General features: G+C 33.8%; 1 protein-coding gene across 13 annotated transcripts in view; it reads right to left on the minus strand.

Moving 5' to 3' along the window:
• PPFIA2 (PTPRF interacting protein alpha 2) overlaps nt 1–22902 on the minus strand; it is a 468430-nt gene that overhangs the window by 359740 nt on the left and 85788 nt on the right. For 12 of the 13 annotated variants that reach the window (XM_082350734.1, XM_082350735.1, XM_082350732.1 and 9 more), the window contains exon 3: nt 20793–20846. The exons of the other annotated variant lie outside the window; for it this stretch is intronic. In XM_082350734.1, coding sequence (XP_082206860.1) covers nt 20793–20846 — 54 coding nt within the window. The remainder of the gene's footprint in view (nt 1–20792; nt 20847–22902) is intronic. 13 annotated transcript variants of the gene reach the window in all.

The following is a 22902-nucleotide window of genomic DNA, read 5'->3' on the forward strand; positions in this document are numbered from 1 at the left end:
TTAACAAATTCTTAAAAGCCTAGTGTGGGCTATCATGAGAGATCAGAATTCCTGCACCAGCTCCACCATCAGTTTTTTATAAGATGGGCTCAACTGCTGCTTGGGGATAGGCATAAAAACAGAAAAATGTGTCTGACACATTAATGTGTCTGACAAAATAAAAGAACCCTTTTAGCATCTAACATCTTTCTTGCCCTTCTTTGATAAGAAAAGTCATCTGTCTGCAAAAGAAAGGAAGGGAAATCCTGCCATAAGTCCCAGGCAGAAGTTGGCTGCCACTAGAGAGGGCACAGAGAACCCTCTCACTCCTTGTTCCCAGGACAAGGTCAGCTGCCACTGGGAGTGGAATAGAAATCCACCTCCTCTAACCATCATGGCCAGTAGGAAAAAAACATCTGCCATTGGGAGAGGAGGAAGAAACCAACTTAATTCTAGGACTTTGCAATAATATAAAAAAGAGGTCCACTGCCATGGAGGAAGGGCAGGAGACCAGCTTGTGGAAACACTTACTGATTTGAGACAGAGGTCAGCTGCCTTGGAGGGAGGGTAGAAAACTCTAGACCACTAGGGAAGGTCCAGGAAAGTGGAGAAAGACCCTGTCCTGAGGCTTGATGCACAGAACCAGCTTAACACTAAGGCTGGAGGAGTAGAACTATGAACTCCCAGTCTCCCTTTTCCTGGCTCTTCACAATGTATAACAAGCTACAGTAGTCTATTGCTAGGGAGGGCCCAAGAATGCAAAGAGAAATTTCCCCCCACCCATTTTGTAGCACAGGCATGCAGAGTCTTCTGAAAGTTGAGGGTGGAACAGGAATACTTAGACAAATCTTCTGGCATGTACATGATACAATGTCAATGTATCAATGTTGTATATACATGACTAAAACTTAAAAATGTTATTTTCTTTTCTCTCTTTTTTCATTATTTTCTCCCTCTTCCCTCTACTTGATTCTTCCTATCAAGGCCAGCTTCCAAGGTGATGATTCAAAATTGTGTTACTTTAATGGTGTTATGTCTGAAGGCTACAAGAGGCTCAGAATCTTAATTATAGTTACTAAAGGATTATGATAAATCCTCACAAAACAGTGAAATGCTGGTTTAGTTTTACAGATGAGAAAACTGATGCTCTGTGAGAATAAGTAGCTGGTCTAAAATCAAAGCAATTATTAAAGTGATAAAATTGGGATTAAACCCTAGGGTCATTTCTTAAGATTTTATTTCTATCTCATATAATCACAGTATTTAATAAATATTCTCTCTTTTGTTCTTTCCCTCAATGAAACTAAAATCTAATATTGCCTTTTAAAGACATCATCCCCTTGTGATTAATTCCAAAGAGGGGTTTCCACAGTTGCAGCTTTGACCAGCCAAAAGAAAACCAGTGATCTTAGTTCCACTTCTGCCACTAACAAGATATGACCACCACAGGAAGGTTATTTGTCTTTCTGAATCTTGATTCCCTTATTTGTAAAGGTATACAGCCATACAGTCTGTAAGGTCAATTCCAGTTCTACAGTATATAAGTGTAAAAATGGACTGACTGTAAAAGACCAGTTCTACCATATTGATGAACCAAACTTTGGATTGGCTATATGTTTGCATCCACCTTTCTTTTCATGTGGATTTTACATATAAACATTTTAAAGTTTACTATTTGAACTGGCTGTGAAATTAAGGACAAAATGCTATTGAAGTTTATTGCTCATAGAAGCTATCAAAAGCAATGTGAATTAGATTTGTGGATTTACAAAAATGTCATTGGCAATTTGCTTCAGTAATTCCTTATCCCATCTTAAATAGTAAAAAGTAGCATAAAGACTAAAAACACAGAAATTCCAGAGACTTACTCTGAATGTATTGCTGAGGAAAATTTTTCTCAAGATGATAGGCAAACAGTCCTAACCTTTGAATCATTTGACTCATGAAACCCTTGTTTATATACAAATAAATCTGTTATATTCACTATAGTGGGGGAATAGAACTTGGTTCCCTACTTACCTCTGTTTCTTTCTATAACATAACATTCATAAACATTCATATATTTTCCAGCAGGAAGCTTCTTATTTAATGTCCTATATTGCATATTTTCCTCTAATTTGCTTCAGTGTTGGCTTGGACTTCTCTCTTTCTACACTCTCTCCCTAGATGACCTTAACTATTCCCATGCTTTTAAATATTATTTACATACTGTAGTCCCTGAAATTTAAATCTCAATCCACGTAAAGAACTCACATATGTCAAGCTAAATAACATCCTCCTGATATATGCCCAGGAGTGGGACTGCAGGGTCATATGGTAGCTCTATTTTTAGTTTTCTAAGGAACCTCCATACTGTTCTCCATAGTGGCTGTACCGATTTACATTCCCACCAACAGTGTAGGAAGGTTCCCTTCTCTCCACACCCTCTCCAGCATTTATTGTTTGTGGATTTTTTGATGATAGCCATTTTGACTGGTGTGAGGTGATATCTCATTACAGTTTTGATTTGCATTTCTCTAATAATTAGCAATGTTGAACATCTTTTCGTGTGCCTCTTGGCCATCTATATATCTTGTTTGGAGAAACGTCTGTTTAGGTCTTCTGCCCATTTTTTTTTATTGGGTTGGTTATTTTTTTGATATTGAACTGTATGAGCTGTTTGTATATTTTGGAGATTAATCCCTTGTCGGTCACATTGTTTGCAAATATTTTCTCCCATTCTGTGGGTTGTCTTTTCATTTTGTTTATGGCACTCCTGGGCATATATCTGGAGAAAAACATGGTCCGAAAGAATACACGCACCCCAATGTTCATTGCAGCACTGTTTTGCAATGGCCAAGACATGGAAGCCACCTAAGTGTCCATCGACAGAGGAATGGATAAAGAAGATGTGGGGCTTCCCTGGTGGCGCAGCGGTTGAGAATCTGCCTGCCAATGCGGGGGACACGGGTTCGAGCCCTGGTCTAGGAAGATCCCACATGCCGCGGAGCGGCTGGGCCCGTGAGCCACAGCTGCTGAGCCTGCGCGTCTGGAGCTTGTGCTCCGCAACGAGAGGCCGCGACGGTGAGAGACCCGCGCACCGCGATGAAGAGTGGCCCCCGCTTGCCGCAACTGGAGAGGGCCCTCGCACAGAGGCGAGGACCCAACACAGCCAAAAATAAATATAAATAAATAAAAAAAATTAAAAAAAAAAGATGTGGTACATATATACAATGGAATATTACTCAGCCACTAAAAGAATGAAATAATGCCATTTGCAGCAACATGGATGTACCTAGAGATTGTCATACTGAATGAAGTAAGTCAGACAGAGAAAGAGAAATATCGTATGATACCCCTTATATGTGGAATCTAAAAAGAAATGATACAAATAAACTTATTTACAAAACAGAAACAGACTCACAAACTTAGAGAACGAACTTATGGTTACTGGAGTGGTGGGGAAGGGTGGGGGGGGGAGGGAAAATTAGGGAGTTTGGGATCGACATGTACTCACTGCTATATTTAAAATGGATAACCAACAAGGACCTACTGTACAGCACAGGGACCTCTGCTCAATGTTATGTGGCAGTCTGGATGGGAGGGGAGTTTGGGGGAGAATGGATACATGTATATGTATGGCTGAGTCACTTTGCTGTGCACCTGAAACTACCATGACATTGTTAATCAGCTATACTCCAATATAAAATAAAAAGTTTAAAAAAATCCTCCTTCCTCACTCCTCCCCAATTTTTATCTTCCTTGTGTTCTCTGTTTTGGTAAATTTCATGAACATCTACCCAGTAGCTCAGCTCAAAACTTAGGAAGGCATTTAAAATTTTTCCTCATCATGCACTTTCAATCCATCAGTAAGTCATCAGTTCTAACTTCAAAACAGATCTCAGCCTGCTTTACTTCTCTGTTGCCATGACTCTACACCAAACTCCCACCATCTCTTACCTGGACTTCTACAGTAGCCTACCCGCTTACCAGGTTCTCCTTGCTTCAATTCTTGTCCTATTCTACTCAGTTTTTAAGAGCATCCAGCATATTATTTTAACACATAAATCTCATGTAATTTTCTCACATAAACTCTCCTATGGCTTCCTATAGCACTTGAAATAAAATCCACGCTTCTGTAAGACACAACATGATCTGGCTATTTTCTCTTACTCCAACCAAATGTAATACTCCAAGAAAATGTACTTTGTCTTTAGCTTACTAAACTTTAGTCACTCTTAATCCCTGTCTTAGTTTCCTAAGGGTGCTATAATAAATTACCAAAAATTTGGTAGCTTAAAACAGAAATGTATAGTTCTGGGTGCCAGAAGTCTGAAATCAAGTAGTTGGGCAGGTTTGGTTCTTTCTGGAAACTCTGAGGGAGACTCTATTCCATGACTCTCTCCTAGTTTCTGGTGATTGTTAGCAATCCTTGTCATTCTTTGATACATAGGTGCATGATTCCAATCCCTGTCTCCATTTTTACATGACATTCTCCTTTACGTGTCTCTCTGTGTGCTCTCCTCTTCTTATAAGAACAATAGTCATTGGATTTAGAGCCCACCGTAAATCCAGTATGATTTCATCTCAAGATCCTAAACTAATTACACCTATAAAGACTATATTTCCAAATAAGGTCACATTCCAAGGTTCTGGGTAAACATCAATTTGGGGGGAACACTATTTAACCCACTACTCTTCTTATGTTATTACATCTTACCAGATCATTCATCATCTACTCGTCAGGTAATTCATCTATTTGAAGTCACTTCCTCAGAGAGAACTTCCTTGATCTTGTCTTCCATTCTTAATTATAGCTCCCTGTTCTTTCCTTCACAACACCAGCCAAACATGTATAATTTCAGTGGCGTATTTAAGTTTACATATATATGTATGTATACATATATACACACTAAATATAAATGTATAAATGTAAGATAAAACATAAATATAGTAATGTGTTTGTGTGTATGTGTGTACACGCACATGCTCTGTATGATCAGTTAAGAACATAGGATATTTCACCTTCTTTTTGGAGTATTTCTTAATTTAACTTTGTCATCGTGCATACTCAAAGGAAGCTAGCAAGAAACAACTGGAGTATTTAAGAAATGGAGAAGAGTAACAAAATTACTTGAGGAGTGAAGTGTACAAGTGAGGAAGAAAATAAAATGAACAAAAACACCTGTAAATCTAAACAGGTATTAATGATAAAATATGAGAAAACAATGGAAAGGAAAAGGGAAGACATAAGGCAATAACACTTTGTATTATATGAGCTGTTGAGAAAAAACATCTAAAGTTCAAAAAAACTAAATATAAAACTTGCAGTCTATTAATCTGAGAGCAAGGATTATAGATAGATCTGCAAAAGGAAATTTTTTTTTGGTTTCCATAAAAACTAGCTTGCCAAAGGAAAGAAAGTTGCCTTCTCAGTCATTCATATTAAATCTAACCTTGATAGAAAATAATAAGAGAGTTAGATGAATGGCTATGGATACTCTGCTTGATGTGATAGTTAAATAAAACCTTTATATACTTTAGCAAAATCTGCATTTTTAGAGTTACACTTTGGCAATACATTTCAATTCTTACACATCTTCAACATTAATATAAATGAAACTTCGTTTTGAGTATCTACAGCAACCTTTCTTACTACAATATCTTGAAAATGGAATTCCTTTATGTCCAAATAAATATTTAAAATTGTTTGAATAGCATTAAAAATGTGAACTTAAGTTAATGCCTTGATGACTTTAGAACTACATTTCTTAAGGACTAGGACACAGCATTCTTCCTGTGTTGTTTATGGCATCCAACATCATTTAGTTTAGATAAGCAAATCAAGACTGATTGCCATGTAATCCAATGTAAAGAGTTGATTAGTGCTTTGAAAGAAATAGATCCATAAGTAAAAATTTTAAAGGGGGGAAGGAAGGAGGGAAGGAAGGAAGGGAGTCTTACCATACGATCCAAGATATCAACTGCACTCTTTAGCTTAATACTAGTTACATCCTCTAAAAACAATACCAGGTAAAGGCTATTTTATACTGGAAACATTTTTATGCTGCGATATATTAAGTCCCAGTGTTAACAAACATAAAATAAACATAATTCCAGACATTTATCAGTAGTTTAAAAGAATATTAATATAAACCTCTACTTAATTATCATTTACTATGTTTGCATTTTGGTGGTTTGTTTGTAGAATTAAAGTTCTGCACAGAGTAGTTCAACAAAAAGAATATAACTTTTAAAATCTTCATTCTGGTGCTGGCATCTTTCTAAACAATGAGTGTAACTATTACAGGTTACAAAATTTTCATGCTCCAAATTATCTGGGAAGTATATCACATAATTTATTTCTATCTTCTATAATCTATCTTCTTTACACTTAAAAAAAAACCAAACTAGGGTGAAAGTCACATTTCCTCAAAGATTTTTTATTTCATTAATTTCGTATAGTTGGCCAAGAAGTAAGTTTGTGTGATCTAGCCATTAAAAGGGAGTAATTATATTAAATGAATTTTGAAAGTTAGACATCTCCAGCTGTTAAATATAGAAAGATCTGGAAGATCTACTATGTTTGGTTAAATAAAAAGGAAGGAAATAAACATAGAAGGGTGGGAGAAAAATATTTATTATTCAATAGAAATAAACCCAGCTATACATTATGGTAAGTGTAGAGTACTTTGTGTGTACTTTTGATGTGTAAGTACTTTGATAAGTAGAGTAATCTTCTCTGTATAGTGAATGTGCATGGAGAGCTGTCAGTATTTTAAAGGAAGACATTCTCATGAGTGTATATAAACAGGGAAAACAGCTGAGTTCCTGGCAAATATTAGTTGCTCAATAAACATTTGAATAAAATAATGACATTGAATAATTAATTAATAAGAAAGTTCATTCTATTTCTAGAATGTTGAAATTTTACCATTAAAAATAATCATATCATTAATATGTAATGATATTAAGTCATTACATGATCATTATATGATATAAAAATATCATTATAAACAAATGCTGAATTTTTATCTACATTTAGTCTGCATCTGTATAGATGATCATATGAATTCTTTTCTCTATTAATTAACACAGAGAATTACTTTCATTGAATTGTGAAAGTTAAAATAACCTTGCATTTCTAGAACCCAACTTGGTCCTGATGTCATATACTTATGTATTGCTTCATTTAATTAACTAACATTTTGGTAATATTTCAGGTCTTGCTTTAAGACTTTTTGGCCTCATGTAGCAGACAGACCCAAGAGTGTCCCTCATGTTCATCCATTCTATAAACCCCTCCCTTTGAGCATGGGCAGGGGGTTTATAGAAGGGATGAATATGGGGCCTACCTTTGAGCATCACAGGGCTTGTGATTTGCTTCTAACTAAATAGAATATGAATGGCAAAGGTAATGGAGATCATAACCATCATTACGCACGTATGTGTATATGTGCATATACACACAAGCACTCACACACATACATGTATATATAGACATGTATACCAATAATCACGTGATCTCGGAAGGAGACCCGGAGCTCCAGATCAGAATGCCACCTAGCCCACACCTTGATTGCAGCCAGTTAAAACTCTGAGCAGAGGACCCACCTAAGCTATCCTCAGACTTCTGACCCACAGAAACTGAGATAATAAGTGTGTTGCTTTAAGCCTCTTAGGTTGTGGTAATTTGTTACACAGCAATAGAAAAATAATACACCTCATAAAACGACTTGGGAAGTGCTTTTTCATTTTAATAGTATAATTCTTCCCTTAAATGATAACAGAATTCACAGGTGAAGCCATCTGGCCCTGGATTTTCCTTTGTGAGAGGATTTTTTAATTGATGATTCCATTTCTTTCATGTGAAGTATTATTTGCACTTTTTAATTTCTTGGGTTAACATGGTTAAGACGTGTTTTCCTAGGAATTTTCTCATTTCATCTACAGTTTCAAATTCATCAGCATAAATTGGGTTCAAAATAGCCTCATTATTTTGAACTTTACCAACCCACCAGAGAATTATCAGTTAATTTTTTAAAAACCAACGTTTAGCTTTGTTTATACTCTACTTAAATATTTTTACTTTATTAATTTTTCCTGCTAGCTTCATTTTTGCCTTCTTTCTCTATACCCTAGGTTTTATTTGCTCTTTTATTTCCTAGCTTCTTGAGATAATGCTTAGATCATTGATTTTTGGCCTTTATTTTTTCTAACATATAATAATGCTATAAATTTCTAAGCAGGGCTTTAACTACCTCCTAATATGTTTCAATATGTAGTACTCTAATATCACTAAATTCAACATTTTTTTCTTATTTTTAGTTTGAATTCTCTGACCAACGAGTTAATTAGAAGCATAGAGCATAATTTCCAAAAACTTAAGTACTTTGTATTTATCATTTTTTAATTTCATTTTTTGTATCAATTTCTAGTTGAATTCTGCTATTGTAAGAGAACATACTCTGTATGATTTCAATTCTTTGAAATTTGTTGAGTTTTCCTGTATGATCCACATTTGGTCAATTTTGGGAAATAAAATGCAAGATTCTCTATATATCACTGAGGACAAGCTTGTTTATCACGTTGCTCATATTATCATTATCTTTACAGATTTTATCTTCTTGTTCAGTCAGGTACTGAAAGAAGTGTTAAAATATTCCACCATGACATAGGGCATTTTTATTCTGCTTTTATTTCTGCTAACTTTTGTTCTCTATATTTTAAGTGTTTGTTACTAGGTACATAGCATTTAAAATTTCTACCTTCCTGGTATACCATTTTTTATATTTAAGTATCTCTTTTTATATTTACTATTTTTTATGAAAGACTACACTTTCAGATATTAATATAGCTGCACCTGCTTTATTTTGTTACCTAGTATTATATGGTATATCTTTTATGTCATTTTAGTTTCAACCTTTATTTCCATATTTTAGATTTCTTTTATAAACTACACATAGTTTAAAAAAATTCATTCAGTCTTTATTCCACATTGACTAGTTTTTCCACTTATATTTAATACAATTACTTCCACTTATATTTAATACAATTACTTATATACATTTATTTAAAAGTTAAAATAATGATGTTGGTTGTAATGTCAAATTTTAGTGAATTTCCTGGCCTTTTAGAGAATGGTAATGTAAATTAAATGAAACCCAGTGTTTCTGGATATGAATACCAAGATTTTTAATTTTTTTTTTTTCAAAAAGCTTGTCCATAGAAGAAAAATAGTCACTCATGTGGATTACTCATTTTAATCTATGATGAAGAAAAGGAAAAATAGTAAAAATAACTAGCATTACCACAAAACTTTCCACCATACTCCAATAAAAATATAAATTGTTCCTATGAGTAAAATATAAGATATCTGGAGAATTTGTTATATAGCCAAAAGATGATTTTGCAACTTGCCAGGGACTTTGATGAACATTTTTAGCCAATATTAAATTTTTAATATTATAACTCTTCTACTTTTCCTATAATACTTGTAATTTTATATTTCAACAACTTGAAATATCTTTTGAAAAATAATTTAATAGCCTATCATAAGGCATATTCCTATTATGTGGTATTCTTGAAACAACATAGATTTCAATTGAAAATAATAATTTTGCATAATAATAACTTTGTTATGAATATATAATCAGATTCCTTTTTAAAGTGCCTGTAGTGATTATAATTAATGTTAAGTGAAAAAAGAGAATATGCATGTAATTTCAGCATTCACATTTTGCTGATTCATGTTCCCCTGAGTGTCCATTTGAAAAAGACAATGTAGTTACTGAAAGGTAGCTAGAATAAGTTGTTTTCCTTCCAGGTAAGTTCCTTCACATGGAGACACAAGTTCCTAGGTAGGGCTAGAGGACAAGTAAGCCTTAATGCTGCCTCCTCTGGAAGCCTAATGAGGAAATAGGGGAGCCACAGAAGTTTGCAGTTTCTTCAGCCAACCTTTGATGAATACCAGTGGTAGAATGGGGCAAATCATCAGAAAACTAGCTCCTTTCTCATTTTGCCAAAGGAGGTAGTGCATCACCTCACTGGGATCCCTGGAAAAGCAACAGCAGCAGCCCTAAATCTGTGCAAATTCTACTGCCTCAGGCTGTGCAGGAATGGCTCATCAGACCCTCCTTCTTAGAGGGCCAGCTGGGTGCAATCATGACTCTTTTCTGGAACGGCCAAATAAAAATTGGCCCATAGTCTAATCTCATTGAGGTTGAACAGGTGTTTAGCCATTAAGCTGCAGAGGCGCATGGAGGGTGTCTGGGGCTTCCTAGAAAAAAATAACTCACATATACTTTAAAAAAAATACCCCAAGACCAGGTTTAATTTTATACTCTAAACTTCAGCAATTAAATTTAAACTCATGTACTATAAATAAGTTGCAGTAGCCAGTTTTGTGAGTTGCTAAAGTCTATAGAGTTGAACTACTTTTGGATATGAGAGAAAGAAAGACCCTTCCATCCTTAATTCCTTCCATCCAAAATAAAGATTTTAATTTAATGCAAATTAGATCTTCAACATCTGGTTCAACATTCACCTCTCAAAACAAGTCTTCCAAAAAAATAAAAATAAAATCCCCCCTAAACACACTTACTGTGATTATTTCCATATAACACAAAAGTATTTATCTATGTACCATTTTTTTACACTTCTCAATCATGTTTTAAAAAGAAACAATTGCTACCCAGTTAGAATGCAAAAATCTATAGCACTGAATTGATATCTTTCATTTTTTCTAAAGTCCCAGAATAGTACTGCATACACAATAGCATTACAAATATGTTTCCTAAATAAACTTTTATTCTTACTTTATATTTTTCACATTTTAATGAGCAATTACATGTATAAAGCTGTATTCATCCATCTGTCTTTCAGATAAACACCCTAAATTATAAGCATCTTTGATCAAGAATAAAAATAGTCCCACTTTATTATGTTGGATAAGAGCAGTCTAATTAGAAACCAGCCTCTTGTTTAGTCAAGAAACTAAAAAAGTCCCATTTTTTGTAGGAGAAAATACATATTAAAATTAAAAAAAAAAGAAATATATACGTTTATATATATTACATATATTTATATATATACTCAAATGTGCTTATATATCCTATATATAAATACACACACATATGTACAAATAAATTTATGTATAATAAAAATAAAGAGAAATAGAAAAGATAGGAAAAGAATAAAATACAAGTATTTACAATGTCTGTAATTGAAATTATATTACTATTTTTGACAGAATTGTAATAGGGATTTTGAGGAACAAAGATAGGTAAATTAAAATGATTCATATTAAACTTTATATGATCAGAAAACTGAGTATATATTAATATATAGTTCATTGTTTTATTATTAACAAAAATAATATATCTTTGCAATAATGCAAGTTCCTAATTTATTTTACTTATTATGTCCTTTTTCATTAACATATTGCTTTTCCCTCAAAAAAATTTCAAGTACCTTTATTCTTATAGATCGATTAGAAATTAACAGTAACAACTAAGACCCTTATTTCTAACACGAAGTTGTTTTGTTACTCTCAGCTTCCCAAATAACTTCTCCTATCCTGGAAAAATCATTTCTAAAATGTTTCTTAACACATTAATCACCAGTGAAACAATATGCTGAGAGATCTCAAAAGTGCTTCCACATTCAGTGTTATTCTAACCCAACTTTTGGATGTTAGTCTATAATTCATATCTCTTTGTTCACTTTCATATTAAACATGATTTAAATGTTTGAATATAGGAAACCATGTTCAAATGTGCCCTCTAAATAAGTAGTTTGTGTTGAAATACAGATGCTTAAATAGGTCTAATCAGTAATGCATTAATGAATAGGAAATTACCTAACATGGAAATCTTTTGGTATCATATATACAAAGCATTACATTTCTCTCACGATAAAATTCCTGCATACGAACTATTTTTCATTATTTTGGCTACATATTCATGACTTCAATATTTTAAGTACCTATTCTGACTAGTTAAAAATATTGATAAGTTAAATAATTAAAATGAAGTTACTGATTCCTTTCTTCCCTATCCCCTATCCACACCGGCACATAGGAAGCAAATATTTGATTCAGTTGTTAAGTGTATATCTTCCAACTCTAAGGGATACACATTAATTTTCTTCTCCCCTTGCCTTTCATATATTCCATGGAATTGCCTGCTGATATAGCTGTTGAATAAATATCTAAACACAGAGATAACACTGCCTTCTTCTATGAGTCATTCCTTTGGGTCCACTCCCATTTGGCTTAGGAGAAGGACACGCTTCTCTTCATGAGAGTAAAAACCCTGCATTACTTCTTACCAGCTGAAATTCTGCTAATGAGTCCTTTCTGGTTTTCACTTAGAGAGGCTAAAGGTGGTGATTCACAGTGGCAGGACTGATACTACTGTAATTATTAACTAGTAAGTCTGTGGTATGTTTAGCACTCCTCCATGAAATGCGGAGATGCTTATCACCAATGGTACTAAGCTTTGAGGCTCTAAGTAAAATTTTGAATCAACAATGGAAGTTCCACTTCACATCTTTTACTTTCTTATTTATTGAAATTTTCAATACTTGATTTCCATTTGTTCCATCTGAAGACCTATTAAATTCCTCTTCTTCATTCATTTGTTCGTTGGAGTGTAGTTATAAACCAGGCAGAAATTTCTGCTTTCAAAGGGATTATATTTAATGATATTAAACAAGATAAATAAGATATTCAGTACCCAAATATATCCTTATGATTTTTGCACTGATGTTATTTTTCCCAGTGGCCAATATTTGTAGTTATCCTTGAGTCCTATTTCTTTTCCCACCAGAAGATTCTATTAATACTGCCTTTGTAAGGTTTTTATTCTCTGCTATTTTAATTCTTGCTACCACTACCATAATCTGAAGTACACTCGTGTAATCTCATTCCAGAATTATTATAACAGCCTCAATCCCTTTCTCCATAAGGTATTCTGCTAGAGTTATTATCAATACATTAAGCACACAAATATGATCATATAAATCATGTGTTTGAGAGTATTTGTTCTTATTCATTCAGCAAATATACATTGAGGAACTCACATGACAGTATTATTCTAGACCTTTGGAATATAATAGTGAACAAAAGAGACAATGCCTCTAACTATATGGAGTTTATATTATAGTAGAGGAAAACAAACAATAAACACATAGGGGCAGAGAAAAGAATATTGGATGATCTTTCTGATAAATTAGCATTTGAACAAAGACCCAAGAAAAGTGAGAGAGTAGGTTTGGGGGCTATCTGTGGAGACAGTATGGTAAGCAGAAGGAATACCCAGCATACCCAGGTAAAGGGATAGCAAATTGGAATGAACTATGGGAAGGAAGGTATGAGATGAGTTCCTAGAGGAATTGTAAGGTGAGAAGTCATGAAGTGTCTTAGAAACCACTCCATAGGCTTTGGGGATTTTATTCTGATGGGAAGCCAACAATGATTTAAGCCTTGATGTGACATGATCTGACTCATATTTTAAGAAATTTATCCTGCTTGGTTCACTGAAAAAGGACATATGAAAAGGATGGTGGTTCTGATCAAGGTGGTAATTTTGTAGGGGTCTTTCTGAAAATTGGGTAAATTTTCAAAGAATTATGAAGACAGAACTCATAGGATGACTCTAAGGTTTTAACTTTGGAAATAGTAGCATGAAATAGCCATTAATTGATAGGTGGGAAACTGCAGGAGGTTTGTGGAGAGTGACAGAGAAGACCAGAAGTTCAGTTTTTAATTTGTTATGCTTTAAATTCATATTGGATATACAAGTAGACATGTCAAATATTAGTTGGATATACAAGTCTGAAGTTCAGGGGAGTGATCCAGTCTAGAGATGTAAATAATTCAGTTATCAGTGTGTAGATGGCACTTAAACTGTAAAACAGGCTAGGATTATCAAGGGAGTAAATATAGGTAGAAAAGACTGCAGGGTCCACATAGATAATCCATCCAACTGGTCTCTCAGTTCCTTGATGTCACCAGTTTCAATGAGCTTCATTCCCTCTGTACTTCATCCATTTCCATGACCACAACTTGGGTCTTACCAGCACCTGGGAATGTTTTGGTCCTAAAATGCTTAAATCAAGCATTATACTCTCTCACCACAATTCTGTATCCCTCTTCCTACACCCTTTTTTCAAATTTATTGAGACCCTGAACACTCTGCTTCATCAATCCCTTCCTACCTTCACTGAAATTCTTATTCAGCTTAGACTTTATGACATTCTTGTTAATATTCTCAATTATCTTGCTCCATTGGCCTTCCACAGTAATTGACTGGCAGACCACAACCTGAAATCAAAATGACTGTAGGCATCCACCCTCCCATACCTGAGCTACAGAGTACTGTTGGAGGAAAAGAAAACACACCTTTGAGTTTATTTATAACCGCTACAAATTCACTGCCTACAAGTGTACCCTGACACTTTCCACTAATCCATCTATGATCTACCTAATTCTCCCACAATCCATAATGGCTAGATACATCTTCTCTATATTCCTGAAATATCTTAACCCATCATCTCCCCACTACTGTCAGCTAATTAGGTCTTTTTAACTTTGTGGGGAAAATAGAAACCATTAAATGGAAACTCTCGCAACTTTGTAAGATTCCCACCTACAAAAATGTTTGCATCAGTTTCCATTCTTTTCTTCTACTTCCATTTCACTTTTGAAGCGACGTTTCTCTTTCTATGTAACATGCTCTGGAGTCCATCTTTTTCTGCTTCATCCAATGACCTATTAATTAACTTCTCTTTCCTCAGTAAATTCTTTTCCCTCTCTATGTGCTTTCCATATGTTTCAACACACTCAAATTTTCTCTCCTTAAAATAATTGTCTCTCAGCCTCATCACTTATGTTGGCTATTATTTCTTTTCACTTCCTTCATAATTAAACACTTAGAAATTGTTTCCTTAGCCACTGAATCCAATTCTCATCTTCCATTCAATTTCTTAGGCCACTGGAAACTTGATTCTACCTGAATTACTCCACTAAAATTATTCTCACCTAGACCACCCTTTATCCTCTTGTTGCTAAATTTCAGTGGGGCACGCTGTTCTTGAACTCTCAACATCCTGAAACTGCTAATAACCCTTTTCACCACCCTCTCTTGACCTTGGCATTCATGATTACAAACTTTCCTGGTATTCTTTCCTGTAACCAACCTGTTTTATCTTTTTTGAGGAATACTCTTCCTCTTAATTTTCCCTTTCCCTTTCCTCTGACCTTTAAATGCTTTTCTTCCTCAGGGCCTTATTCTGAACTCTTATCTTCTCATTCAGAATACATTTTTTTGGAATGATTTCATCAGCTCCAACAGTGTCAATTAACTATTCTACATGTTCAAATTAATGGCTATAAATGACATCTGACCTTTAAATTCCAAAATCATTCATATATTCCCAACTCTGTCACCTCAATTTAATGTGTCCAAAACTGAACTCAATATCCCCCCTCCAGAAATGCTCTACCTCATGGGATTCTTGTCTCTGTGTATGGTACCTTTATCCACTCAATTGCCAAATTAGAAAGTTCAAAATCATCCTTGACTCTTCAATAAGTTTTATTCTCCTTCCTCCAAACAACCACCTATTCTTGTGTGTTCACTAAGTCCTTAATAGCTCATGAATCAGTTTATTCCTCTCCATTCTCACTGTCACTTGACAGGCTCATACTAAAAACTTATTGTTTTAAACAAAATAAAATGTTGACTTTCTCCTGATATATTGCCTCAATTAGTTTTATAATGTAGTAGGACAGACAAAAAAAATCACCATTATCATTTTTGTCATCCCTCCTTTGGATGACTGCAAGAGCCTTTTTCAATGGTTTTCCTGCTTAGTCGTTTCTCTAAATCACTCTCCACTAGAGTCAGAAAAATGTTTCTGAAGGACAGAGCTGATTAAGTGACTCTCCTGTTTAAAGACTTTAATGGGTCCTCATGTTCTTTAGTATAGAGTACAATTTTTTTCCATGAAATTTCTTACTTCTTGCTCTGGATTAATCTTTTACCTTCTATCTCACCACTACCTCCCATCCTTCAGCTTATTTCCTACTCTAGCCACTCTAAGTTATTTTCTAATTTTTAACTTATGCATATAGTATTTCCTTATTTAAAATTCCATGTTCCACCTTTCTCAGTTGGCAAACTTCAACTCATTCTACAATTAGACATTATTTTCTTTTATTTGCCCTCCTTGATCCTCCAGCCCCTTTTTACTCCCATCAATTGGATTATGTGATCCTCTTATTTTCATTTCATCCTGTGCTTACATTATATTGTAATGTTTTTACCAACCTGTCTACTCCACTATATTGTAAGATTCTGAAATAAGAAACTGTGAATTGTTTACCACTGTATTTCCAAAACCTAAACAAAGGTCTAGCACACAGCATACACTTAAATATACACTGAATTCTGACTAAACAAATACGAGAATGAAAGTTAGTAATATAGCAATATAACATTCAGGCTGAAAGAAATTAAATTAGATAACAATTCAGACTCACATTTTTTATTCCCTTATCTTTTGAAGCAAGTGAGTAGAATATTGGCATTTTTTGAATAATCAAATTAAGATCAGTTCTGGAGACTTCAAAATTTTAATGCTATCTACAAGATGAAAAATATATAACCTGGTCTAAATAGCACCCTCAGGAAATTGAATTTGTTTTAAATTCTGTGGAGTGTTTACTCAAATTGCTAAGAACCATCAGGAAGACCATTAAAATGAGAACAGAAAGTACAAAAACATGGAATGTACAATTCTGCTTCCTCAGTGGGGAAAGAATTAATAGAGCTGGAGAATGTTCAGGACAGTGTGCATATCAAGCCCAAGGATACCAATTAGATGCATATTCACTTATTCATCACACTCTAGAAATAAAGAGAACCATTAGCATTTGAATAAAGGAAACTTAGAACAATTAAAATACTAAGTTGTGTAGGAAGCAAATTTATAGATCTTATCACTCCGGGGTAACAAATAGAAAGAAAAACAAGGGAGGAACTGAATAGCCCCAGTGGCATTCTTGCTGTAAGTCCTGGATAAGGCAATGAGGTGGACTTGATTCAAACACTGATAATAGAACTCTGAACTATCAAGACACTTCGACACTTGACCAGTGTGTTCAGGAATTTGTTTCATATAGTCTAGGGTTTGTCCCACATTACTCTTTATTAGATTTTGTCCATATTAACCCTCAAAAAGAATCAGAAATAATAGGAAAGTAAGTAGCTAGTTTATATCAGTTTATAAATAATCAGAAAGTTTCTTAAACCAAATGACAGAGAAACTCCCCTCATTGTATACATTAGTCTGCTTGGATCTATAACATGAAACTTAACTTTTGTGGCCAAGCCAGCCGAGCTACTAAATCCCACCTGCAGACTTAGACCTAGCTCGCAGTCTGGGACAAATCCTGGCTCCAGGCTGAGGGTTGGCCAACACTTCTATGTCACTGGCTCATGGGCTCAAAACAGGACAGTGATCTGTCACACTACTGGTACCACATGGACCTGCATATTCACAGCTCTCCAGATACCAGGTTCAGCTGGTATAGCAGTATAACTATTCATGCTTTATACCTGTTTTTCAGCATCCAAAATCCCCTTGGCTATCAGAAACTGAGTTACCTAGACCTTACCCTGGCCTTCCTAATGGCCGGCCTGATGACCTGACAACTTGATAATGAGGGATATCCGTGACACCTTACATTTCACAAGCTTTTCATTTTTAATAATGTTAATATTTTAAATTTAAAACACTATAGCAAAATGATATATTAAAAAAAGCACTTAATAATGATATTTTACCCTTTAGATTTTAATTATCTATTTCCTTCTTTTTATTTTTATATGTAAATATATGTTATGTTTTTACACTGGAGGTTAATCTGTGATCTAATTTTTGTGAATGAAAAATATATGCAGAATGTAGAATATCTTTGATACAAATTTTCAAAGACAATTTTAAGTTAACATAAGGGACAATATTTTTCTTAATGATAGAAGGGTTTATTTTCTAAGATAACTATGTGATTTAGAAAAATCTGCAAGTTCTATTTGCAGCAGCAACTGATTTCCAGTTTACAAATTTAAAAACATACTTTTTGAAATTCTTTTCAGAAGAAAGCCATTATAAAACTCTTGAATTGCCCCTGAAAATAATGAATGAGTGATTCTCTCTTTCATTATTAGCATTAAAACTGAGACTTCTTGAAATTTCAAAAAACCTATTTAACATTTATTGTTAAAAATATTAATGCAAACTATACTCCTGGAGTTACTCAAATTTATTCTTACCAGATATGCAAAGTTATTTATAATGACATTTGCAAATTTGACACAACTTTTTATACATGCTTACTATTTGAAAAAATGCAAAATTCACTTTTTTCTAATGCTTCAGAAATAATATTTATATCTACCCACAGAAAATTTTTCAATTTTTAAATATACCATTTATATTTAAAGATGTATCTGATATTTCTATTACACTGGTAAAGAAATTACTCCACAGCTACATATCCTTGTAAGAGACCATTCAGTCAACACTTTATATATTCTGTTCAATGAGAAAAAATTATAGGAACTTGAATTTCTTACCAATGAAAATTTCATCATAGAATGGGTTTAGTAATACACTGTCAACATTTATAAAAAAGACACAACTTTAGAAATGGATAATGAATAATAGTATTCAGATAATCTATTATAAAAGCCTTTTTTTAAAGAAAGAAAAAGTAATATGAAACTTCAAATGGACTTAGGTTATGTATAATTTAATCTGACTTTCAGTTTTCTAACCTGGGGGCAAAAACAATAGCTTAATTCAAAGCCTTATTCTTAAATGACTGAAGCAACTCTAGACACCATTACCATTTTACCTTCATACTTGGACTACTTTATATAAGCTTTATAGAGGATTAAAAAGTGATTTTATTACCTAGCTCTTGGTAATATCCTCTCAATATCTCTTTAACAATGGGAAACACTAAATGTATGTATACTGTTAACACCCTAGATTGTCTAAGCTAGGGTGTTAACAGTATACATACATTTATGTACTCTGACATTTGTGTGATGTTTTCCACTCTACAAAAAGTTATAAAGTAAGCACTATCATTGAATTTCAGAAAATGTAGGTAGCAGTATAAAATACCCATCATCATGGTAAGGGATGGCCAAGAGAGGACCTATATCTTCATAATATTATAAATTATGTCCAAAGAAAAAAAGACATACATATATGTAGTATAAAAATACAAATATACAGTTCACTTTTAGCTTTTGGGAATGAAGTTGATTAAGTTTGCCTTTAGGTCACCATTTTTCCTTTCTGTGACCTTTTTCCCCTGTAAGGGGCTTCTTTCAGTAACTAGGATTTATGCTGACTCAATCTTCCATGTTTAGAAACTTGCTTTCTTGAAAGGATATGATAAACTAATTTATTTTAACATGTAAATAGCAGGTAAGAGTTTTATGGTCACATGCAGAAGAGAGGTGTTTAGTTTAGTTTTGAACAAGGGACAAATCCTCTTAAAACCAACCTATCTCTAATCGCAGAATTCTTTCAGGAATCAGTGAACAGTGAGGGAGGTATTTTAAAGGAAATGGATTTATTCTTCTAATAAAGGTTGAATGCTATACACAAACATAACACAAAGCAGCAGGATGAAATTACATCACATAAGCAGTCACCTACACTACTACACTGACTTACATTTCATCTTGTCTTATGCTGCAGTATAATAGGTTCAGGGACTAAATATAAGCAGCTACCTGAAGACAGTACATTTTTTTCCCTGCATAAATTTAGACAATGAAAATAAAAGGAAGAGAAAGGACTAAAATATGTTGTTTAGCCTACTTTAGGAGCATTATGAAGATTAGACAACATCATGAGACACATGAGAGTGAGAGAAAGAGCTACAATTGAAAGTTATCTTTTTAACATTTCAGTGGTGTCTTAAAGTAATTATATACTTCAGCTAGATGCCTAGATGAAGTATAGCTAAAAATTGACAACACAGGATCCTGTGTGTTCCACATTAAACCTCACAGTGCTAAGTGAAAAGCAAGCAGTGATAACAAATTTATGCATTGGCTGTTTGTTGAAATAAATTGAATTTTATTACTTTAGATATACACCATGAACTCATGTTTGTGCCTCAAGCGTGAAATCACAGGAATGTTGTTTTACTCAATGTTTTCTGAAATCAGACATCACAGAAAGGACTACAATGTTCCAATACTAGACTATCAATCTCTTGTTATTGCCTAAAAATGACAATCTTTTAAAACTTTCAAGCACTTTCTCCAATTTTCTAGAAGCTTCCTGGGTAAAGCAGGAAAGAAACAGCAATATCAAGAATCAATACTGTGAAAAAAATGGGCTAAAATAATTTTTTCTCAGTAACTAGAAAGTATATTGCAACTGAAATCATACACTTATTTACAATGGTAAACTCTCAAGTTCCAAAAAGTTTTAACTTTTTTTGTAGCCCATTAGTAGGACATAAGATGTTTATACATACTAATGAAGCTTTTATTCTTATTTTTAGAATCAATGTATGGAGATGAATTTTATGAGTATTAAAACTTTTTAAAACACTAAATGACACCTCAGAGCAAGTTCACATTTTTGTATTAGTTACAGCAATAGCTATAAAGTTTTGAAAGAAACTATTTCAAAAAGTTACCTGTATGACAAATTGTATACAAGTAACTCTGATGATCTGGTATGTACATAATTCATTTCGTCAATAGTTAAATTTAATGAAGAATCTAACTTACCGGTGGATCAGCCCCCTTAGAACCAGTCAGCCCTCCTGTTAGGGATTCGATATCCTGAAAAGGGGAGAGGTGTCGATTGTAAAATGCTACTCAACAGCATGGAGAATTTCCCAGTCCCACAGTGTAATATTTTCTTTAGCTACAAAGTTAGGGCACTCAGCTATATATTTTTTTTGTTTTGAGACAATCTTACACACTGTAATGCTATATATACCAATTGTCGTATCTAAAAATCTAGATATTTTCTCCAACTCTGTATAATCTGTAAATAGAAAAAAATACAAACATACTAATTATTCTTGAAATATGTAAAGAAAATGGCTCTAGGTGGGAAAGCAGATGTTTCATTCTCTAAGAAGCTGAAGTGACGGCAGAATAGAAAAAAGAAAATTTAATGAAACTGCAATTTAACATATTATTTGCAAATATTGAACCCATGGAAAATGCTTAAACTCCAAAAAAATCTAATTATCTACAGTTCACTCTATTACTATACATAGAAGATGAAAATACAAACAGATATGGACAGATTAGCTATTCTTTTATAAGGATTGATTTCTAATCTTAAATCGGTAACCACAGTAGATCATGCCTGAGAAATGATTACAATTGACAAAGGTATCACAAATGAAGAAATGGGTGATGCTGTGACAAACTCGAGAGCAAGTGCGCTGTTTTAGGAACAACTAGAGCTCAGCCTTATCAGTTGTACGGCTTTGGTCACAGGGTTACTAATCATATGGCTTTTTCAAAAGTAGCTAGAATTTTAGGTTTTTAAGTAAAATCTCTCAGGACTTTAATGTTTGCAACTGTTTTAATTTGTAAACCATCCCCCCACTCCTCCCAAATGAAAAAACAAAACAACAACAACAAAAAAACTGTCTGCTCATAGGTAGATGAATAGGAGTTTGGGGTTAAATTGATAAGTTACAGTTTTTGCTAAAAAGTTTCTTTCTTGTGACCCTGGTCACTTGTTATCTGTTTGCATCTAGTTGAATGGATAGGTTTGAGGAACCTGGGGAAATGTATTGCAGTAAGAAATCAAAGATGAAAGAAAGATAATTCAGTGAAGATAGAAGGAAAAGAAATTTAAATATCTATGATCAGAGAAACAGCCAACACCTGGATATCATTAAGAATACATGTTACTAATTCACTTGGGACTCAATTACATCATTTCACTGGTATCTCAAAAATGGGGAATCTTAACAATAAACATGGGACTCTAATGAGCATGTGAAGGAAACATTAAAGGCAGGGCAGAGAAGAAGGAAGGGATGGTGTGGTGAAAGTTCCCATCTGAAGGAGCTGACTTTGAACAGGAACTCGATGAGTGATGAACTTCTGCATGCATATTTTATTAAGGGCCATGAATGATAAGGCAACCACAAGAATGCTTGCCAAGAAACTTACTGTCTTCTTCGTAATGCATATATTGTACATAATATTTTTTCCTACCCAGTCCCTTTGAGGAACTTCTTCCCTCCCCATTCTAGTTCTAAAAGAGGCTTATAAAAATTGCTTCAAATGTTGTAGGGGCCTGCCAGAGAATTAAGGCAATATGGATTCTATAAGATATAATGGGAGTGTCTAAGTCCTTGATACTATCATTTGAGCAATGTTTGAAACTGGATGTTCTCCCTGCCTGCAACTTTAAGATAAGTTTCTGGCTCCCAAACACTAAAAGATCCTAATTAATATGTCTGCAATATAAAGTCTATTTGAAAAGGCCCTCCCTCTCCATCCTATTGAAATTCTTTATTCCAACACCACGCATACCATAAACAATCAAATCATCTAAATTATTTGATCTTACGTGATTTTTAACATTTCTATTGTTATCGAAGTAAATCATGTCAGTATACAATAAAATTAAGCATGAAACATATTTATAAATTGGCAAACAAAATTAGCATTCCTTTTGAATCCAAAGATAAAATATAATTTAAAAATTGTTTTAGAATTTCATGGAGTGAAATAAAATGGTAATAAAATGGCTCAAGTGTTAGATTAACAGAAAATAAAACACACAGCCCTTTGCACTTTTTGATAATACTCCTGTTATGACCATGACTAAAAACAAAGTTCTATTCACATGAAAGGTTTCTTC

Source organism: Balaenoptera borealis (assembly GCF_965194805.1).
Source record: "Balaenoptera borealis genome assembly, chromosome: 13".
Taxonomy (NCBI): Eukaryota; Metazoa; Chordata; class Mammalia; order Artiodactyla; family Balaenopteridae; genus Balaenoptera; species Balaenoptera borealis.